The following is a 7,483-nucleotide window of genomic DNA, read 5'->3' as shown; positions in this document are numbered from 1 at the left end:
GCTTTCGAGCTTCTCTGGCTCTATTGTCTCGGGAGACAGTGTCTCGGCTCTGACTGCTTCTGCAAACTGCTCCTCGAGATCTGCTCGCGTGACTGACTTCTTGAGAGCTAGCTTTGTGTCGACTCGGGCTAGACTTTGTCTTCGGGTGGGAGGATGAGTCGCTTCAGTCGATACGGTTCCAGCAGAACCAGGTCTGATTGGCTCAAATGCTTCAATATCCGGCGAATAGACGTCTCGATCCGGCACCTCGTCGTCCAATGTGGCATTATTGTCTGAGTGTTCGCTAACTTGAGTCTCGGTGTTTGTGTTCGCACTCTTTTCAGGGACTAACTCGGGCTTAGATACCACTGATTCTGCTTCAGGCTCTTTATAACAGCCGGGACAATGAAATGCGCTATCTTCTTCGGGGTACTTTAAGAACTTGTTACGTGTGAGCAGTCTGATCAATTGCCCGATGGGGGCATCTCGGATCAAATCCGTCATGCTTGGTTAGAATTTTTAGTGATGGTACTGATTCTAGCACTCGCGACAGCGATACTTGAGGCGAGCTCGAGCTTTCTGTCTGATGAGTTGGTCTGCCATGTCTTATATCTGTGATAGCGATACATGCTGTGGCTTGCATAAATGAGCAGCCGATTACTCATGTCGGTGCCACTGCCGGACGGGGGATGTTGTCTCACAACCTTAAACCAAGCCACTCAGATTTGTGTAGTCAGCAACTACTGCAGCCCGCCAACGACCACCAACCATTTTGGGACCGAGGTGCCACTGCATCGCTAGGGCCTTGGCTTTAATATCGGTATGGATCCGAAGCGGTCACAACCCTCGAGCCTTGCAGTACAACCCAACAAATGGAACTAAGGAATGCTTAAATAGGTTACGTTTTTGCGCTGAAGGATTCCTACATGGCTATTTCATCTCTACCTAGCTTTGAGGTGCGCAACGTATACGCAGCATCTTGCAGGCTTGCAGCTATTCGGCAATGTGCAAGGACATGCCTAAGAGCTGCATTCACAGCAACGGTATAAAAGAAAGGCAGAAATCAATATTTCATACATGACAATTTGTATGTGAATATTCCAAGGCTGTAACATCAAGCAAAGCTTTGTTTCTCTATTGCCACTGTTTATTTCCAAACTGAGAAACCCAGGAGCCACCATCGCCTTTTTCGATGCTGGAATTCTCAATGACCTTTCTGACAAGGGCCACCGACTTGGCAGGCTTTGCTAGGCCAGTGAAATGTGGTGCATGAGCCATCAAGCGCTGCATGTCGATCATCAATTTCGCTTGTTCTTTCTCAGACACTGGCGAATTGTCAACATTGAAGGCTGAAATCGTTAAAGTTCTGCAAACTCACTGTTGGCAGAGGTGAACGTCTCTGTGGACCCAGGTGCAACACTCATAAAAAGGACACCTTTCTCGCGGTATTCGGCACTGTACTTTGCAACCGCCATATTTAGCGCAGCTTTGCTGATCGAGTAGGGCACGCATGTCGCCAGATCATATTTGGCAGTTATCTCTGTATCTGCATTTAGTGAGCCAATCGTTATGACCTTTTTCACTTGACCTTTCAGGATAGAGGGCAAGAAAGCGTTGAAAAGCTGAATGTTGCCAATGACATTGACCTCAAAGCTTTCGTTCAGATCACTTAGATACTGATCTGGCATTTCAATGCTGTATTGCTCATTTTGTGAGTCAATAATTTCTTTTATCGCTGTCTAGGTGAATTTGGAGCTTCGTCTTACAGATCGGAAACCGTGATGAATCCGGCTTTTGTGGAGAAGTATGCCGCATTGGCGATCAGATAATCCAAGCCACCTCCAGTGATTTGGGCAGTTTGCTCCGCAGCTTCCTAGATCCTCAAGTATTTGAACATGTTGCCTCCTAACCGAGAATGCCCTTGCAATACTGGATTACTTACTTTTAATGAGTTGTGGTCTTTCAAGTCTGCTTGAATGATATGGATGTTTGATTTACGGATCTCTTGTGTTATCTTCGTCATTGTCGACTCCTTGTCACGAGCAAGACCAATTACGGTGGCGTTCGGGTCTTCCGAAAGTTGGCGGATGAATTCGAACTAGATAATGTGGTTAATCCTCAATATCTACTGTCTCAAGAGCACGTACTCCTATTCCACGAGAAGCTCCTGTAACAACGTAGGAAGGCATTGTGCGGCGTGGAGTTCAACTTGACTAGATCTTGAAGAGGCTGCGTGTTAAAATAGGAAGAAAGTCTGGAGTAGTTGATTGCAATGGTCAAGTCCCAAAGCCAAATTATGAGAAAGCACCTGGTTTATATATTTGCCGGGAGTCGAAGCTCAAGGAAAACCTTGAAGGCAAAATGTCTCCGATTCTCAGTCATGGTGTTCAGACCGGCGCTCAACCCAAACATCCCGTTGCGCAGATTCAATCCTCTCTTCCAATTCGAGATAGTTAGCTTTTCCAGGGTGAACTCCTCCGGATTTGCGGTATATTTGTGCAGCCGCAAACTCAGTGCGAATCCGAAGTGGAGTACATACCAGCAATCCTATAGGACTGCGCAAATGGCTGCCGTTCTTCCGAATTCGGCAATCACTAACAGTAGTGCTTTAAAGCTGCAATTAGGGACCGGACTACTCATGCACAAATTTGTCAGCTAGCCATCCCCAAGTTCTGACTTCCATTCAACCATCGCCGCGAAACTATCTAATCAGCCCATCGAATTCCATGAATCCCCGTAATACCACTATGTCCTTTGCCAAACCGGGATGTAGTCGTGACAGTGACTTAGCAGAGATGTCAAGAGCTAGGTGTTGGACTTGCAAAGGTTCGTTATGCATGGAATGAGATTAGCTAGACGTACATGACCCTGTAGAGTCTGAGCTGCATCGCTAAGTTTGAACATAGGGCGCAAAATTCGGTGCGATCGCACAATCCCGGCCTGCAAGAACTGCACCCAATCGAATCGAGCATGTCAGGGGTATGGACTCCGTCTGACAGGGCCGAAAAATTCTAGGACCAAGTCAATGCTAGTGACACCTCACGTTATCAAAGCTGCACAAGTCGAATCATTCAGCTGGGTGAATGTAGGGTCCCGGGACTTTGAACTACAGCGGCACCTCTTCAGTCTACTCCATCCTCGAGGTTAGTCAATACCCTTTCCCTGAACTATGCTCAGTGGAGACCGGAGATGTCTGACCGCAAGCAGATACCGGTGTGTGTCTCTCCAATCCTCCTCTGTCACCGACCATATCTTGGATCCCCTCGCCCCTGAATAGTGAAGAGTGCACTTTGTTACGTTATTGTAAGACTTGAAAAGTAGATTTATACCAATAGGCATGTCACTCACCCGTTCCCAGTTGAATTTATCTTACCGTATACGATAACTATATGCGAAGAAGATGCTGGGGATTTCCTTGGAAGCTTGAGCCGCTTGGCATTATCCGATGGAACAGACTCCTCAAAGGCAGTTCTGCTTTCGATGCTCGCCATTGCATCTGTGTACCGGGATGGATTCGACGCTCAAGCTATGCGGTTTCAGGGCAAAGCCCTTCGTGCCTTGCAAACATCTGTCAAGCGAGACATAACTGATCTGGAGAACGTACAACATATCGCAAGTAATATGCTGTTATGCGTCTTGGAAGTTCGTATCTATAGCCTCTATATGTGGGATATTACTAACGCCCAAGCCATTAAAGATTTCAGCAAGCTCGAAGAATTCTTCGCAATGGCTTTGGTATCTTACTGGGGCTAAAGGCCTACTCAGTAACCTTAACACTAAGTCAGATGCCTTTCCCAGCGAATGTTCTGCAATGGCAAATTGGCTCTACTACTATGATCTCATGGGTGTTTTCTCCCTTCGACATTGGAGAGGAGGGCAATTTGCCCGCGACAAGTCTCAAGTTTTGTCGGGTCCGATGAACTTCACAGTCAGAAAGATGCCTCCTCAGGTACTAGTGTTATAATTCCAATCATTGACTCAAAACACTCATCCTGTGCAGGTGCAAATTCTTTCTCCATATACATTATCCTTTCTGAATATTGGTTCGGAAATATTTGAAAATATCCTTACTCCATCTGATCCACGGTATCACACAGAGGATTATCAAGAGTATTTATCGTCATTGGAGTCTAGGCTACAGCAACTTTGTCATCGTCATCAAAAAGGCCACGAGTCGAAAATAGACAGAATTCTATTTTCACAGGCTGCACTTATTTACTTCGAACGCATGTCAAAGAGTTGCTCTGGTCACTCGTCAAAAATTGATGGATGGGCGGAGTCGGCTTTTGGAATACTTAGTGAAACCAGAGCTGTCCGACATCCGTTCCTATTGTTCCTTCTTGGATTAGAAGCACGAACTGATGATCGCCGGATCATAATTCTTCAAACAATCCAACAATCATCAAAGACAATGAACTCAAAAAACATTGAGTTGCTGTTAGGTCTTTTGCAATCTGCGTGGAATCAAGACGACCTCACCACAAATCGGGATATTCCTTATGACAGAAAATTAGATGTTATATTTAGCACTTACAAGAGTGCCCCAGCATTTCTGTAAATCTGATATAATCTTCCTTCAGGTAATAACTGTCAGTTCAGCAAGTGCATTACGACCTCCTCAACAAGAGGTTACTGCCTTTAAATAGTTAATAAACCTATAGTAATAAGCATAATATTTCAAAGCTTCATAAGTATTATGACCTTCATAATTGAGTATTTCTTTCTATAAGCATGTACGTTTATCACCCCGGTGGAGGAGTACAAAGACATAATACCTTCGCCATATATGTTGGCAAATTATTTATGACATTAAAATTGATGGAGCCTCGAGTATCTCGTCCAGTGACGACACGTCTTACCCCACTTCATAAACAAAATCACACCCACAAGTGTGAATCCAGAAGTCATCGCCATTAACAACATAAACGGGGGTATAAACCCGTCTTTAGCGGCCCACTCATTGATATAGTAAGTCATGCCAAACTGTTCAGTGTCAGTTTTCGATTGTGAAAATCAAACGTTGTGAGAGAGGAGTCACCCCAAACGTGTTCTTGCAAACTGTCGATATTACCATGATTTGACCGGCAATAGGCTTATAGCAATCGATCGCATACTGATAGCTAGTAAGCCTGACTGTAGCCGTAGTATACATGTCTATTTGTCTTACCGTGATACACAGGGTAGGGATAGAGACGACGATGACGCCTGTGAGACTGAAGCCCACGATAATAATGACCTCCCACGGCCAGCTACGCTGTATGACTACACCGATGATCTAGATACAGTGTCAGATGGCTTGGAGCGCGGTTTGCGAAATGGATCAAGCAGAAGACATACCGTCAAGCCCAATGTTGAGGCTACGACGAATGGCAACAAGGCCGCGAGTCGCATCTCCGGCTCTCGAATTCCATTATTCTTCTTCGTCGCTCGCATTGCGACCCAGTCAGACCATGGTCCCGCGACTGCTAGACCTAAAACACCGCCAGCTGCCAGGGCAAAGTTTGCAAAACCCACATTCTGGGGAGTGAAGTTGTACGGCGGCGCTGCAAGCGCTTGAGATTGTAAGAGGTTGACACAGAGAAGGGCATTGGCTGCGGCGCCCATTGACATAGCAGCCCAGAGAACGATAGGGAAGAAGAAGATCTCCAATGGGGTGATGAAGTGATGAATGATAGTTCGAAGTGCACGTCGATCTACGGCCTGGAAAACATTGAATTGCCCAATACTCGGTCTTCCTCGATCTAGATGCCTTGAGCTCGTCCCGTTCTCATCAATATCACCATTGGCTCTGTCCTCAATTCTTCGTTCCTGGTGCTCCTTCTCGGAGATATCTGCACTACATGTTTGCTCTTGCACCTGGGCACTAGTGCTTTCAAGAGACAATTCGGGTGGGTCATACAGAAGCCGTCGAGTTTCGGGAGACAGACAAACGAGACATGCGAAGTTAACGGCTTGGGCAATGGTGCATGCCCAGAAAAACCAGCGCCACGAAGTGCGCTCCGCAATAGCCCCTGATATAATAGGGCCCAAGAAGAGGCCCATGAAGTAGCAGTAGCTAGATTGGATCAATGAGATTGTTTGCCGCAGAGGAAAACTGATTCACTCACAAATATAAACCGACGTATTTCCCGCGCTGGTGGAGGAACTTGATGTCAGCAACAACGACAGGCATAATACTCTCGTTTGCCGCGGCACCGAGACCAGTAAGAATACGGGCCCCAAGAAACGAGTTGTAGCTTGTTGCGGTGGCCTGCCAAATACAAGAGCCGAGAGTGATTACAGCGCAGACGAGAAGAACGATTCGACGCCCAAAGATCTCACTGCAAGGAATGATGATAAAGTTGGCATAGCCCAAAGCAAGGACTGTAGATCCCGTCTTGACTGCTGTCAGTTCAGTTCCATCAGACTGGGTAGGGGCTCATTACCAGAAGAGCCACTTCGGTTGCCGACTTGCCCCATTCTTCGATGTATATTGGCGTCAAAGGTGCGATGGAAAGATTGGTGATGACGCTGAATAAAACAAAGGAGCCTTGAGATAGAAGGACCAATGTCTTCCAGAGACGAGTCCAGTTCTAAGTCAGACGTGGTGTAAGCGAAGACGACATGAACCATATAAGAGACCAATACCAATGCTCCTGCAAACATGACGAGGACATACCAAAGGGTCATGAGGGTTGTCACTCGGCTGCGGAATGAGGACGACCAACTGGGGAGACGAGCGCTCATGGACCAGATGGATCCCCGAGAAATCAGCCATGATTTCAGTCCCGGGGACCAGTTCGGCGGCGAGGTCGGGGCTGGGCTCCATATTGACAGCGATTTGATTGGAACAGATGAACGGTAGGACGAGCAGGCAGTCAGTCAGCCTGTTGATCTGTCACTAGATCTGGGGATCGTGGTTGTGAGGTCTGACCAATATTTATGATCATATTATCGTCCGTAACGTGCCTATGACCATGTATGTGGTGGAACTTGGGGGAAACACAGGGGAAAGCCACTCTCCCTTCCCTTTCAGGCATGGCTGCGGGACCGTTCCACAAAACTAGCATTTCCCCAGCATTCCCCCGCTTCTGGGGTTGACTAACACGACTGGCTCGACGAATGAGCGGAGTCGGGATCCAGGTTATGACCTCCCAGGTCGACTAGTAGTAGTATATTTGTGAATTCGCACAAAACGCTCCTCACGGGACCCGACCTGACAGTGTGCCAACTTCAGTGCAGCAGCCCCAGACATTGCAGGCACTCTACGCCTAGGCCTACGCCAATAGGAGGTCGGCTGGCTTGCGGCAATGCTACGGCATAGTGAAGTGAATAGACGCAGGGCCCAGGAGCGGAAGTGCGGGTTTTGTGGCCAGCACTTCTCCAAGGCCGAACACCTTGCTCGACATGTCCGGTCGCACACAAAGGAGCGCCCATTTTCCTGTGACGCGTGCGGGAAGATGTATACTCGCAAGTAGGAACCCTAAGTCCACCCACCCATTCACCGCATCTTATGAACATGTCC

General features: G+C 47.4%; 1 protein-coding gene across 1 annotated transcript; it reads right to left on the bottom strand.

Moving 5' to 3' along the window:
* Window positions 1–1,113: 1,113 nt before the first annotated feature.
* Window positions 1,114–2,168, bottom strand: UCRPA7_3510 (putative short chain dehydrogenase protein; the record flags this gene model as incomplete). Its single annotated transcript, XM_007916099.1, has 5 exons — window positions 1,114–1,304; window positions 1,358–1,632; window positions 1,746–1,852; window positions 1,922–2,077; window positions 2,127–2,168. The coding sequence occupies 5 exons, from the start codon at window positions 2,166–2,168 to the stop codon at window positions 1,114–1,116; spliced, it is 771 nt and encodes a 256-aa protein (XP_007914290.1).
* Window positions 2,169–7,483: the final 5,315 nt, after the last annotated feature.

The sequence above is a fragment of the Phaeoacremonium minimum genome, assembly GCF_000392275.1.
Source record: "Phaeoacremonium minimum UCRPA7 unplaced genomic scaffold PA7_03_scaffold_288, whole genome shotgun sequence".
NCBI lineage: Eukaryota > Fungi > Ascomycota > Sordariomycetes > Togniniales > Togniniaceae > Phaeoacremonium > Phaeoacremonium minimum.
Note: the sequence above shows the minus strand (reverse complement) of the source record. Positions and strands in the feature narration are given on the sequence as shown.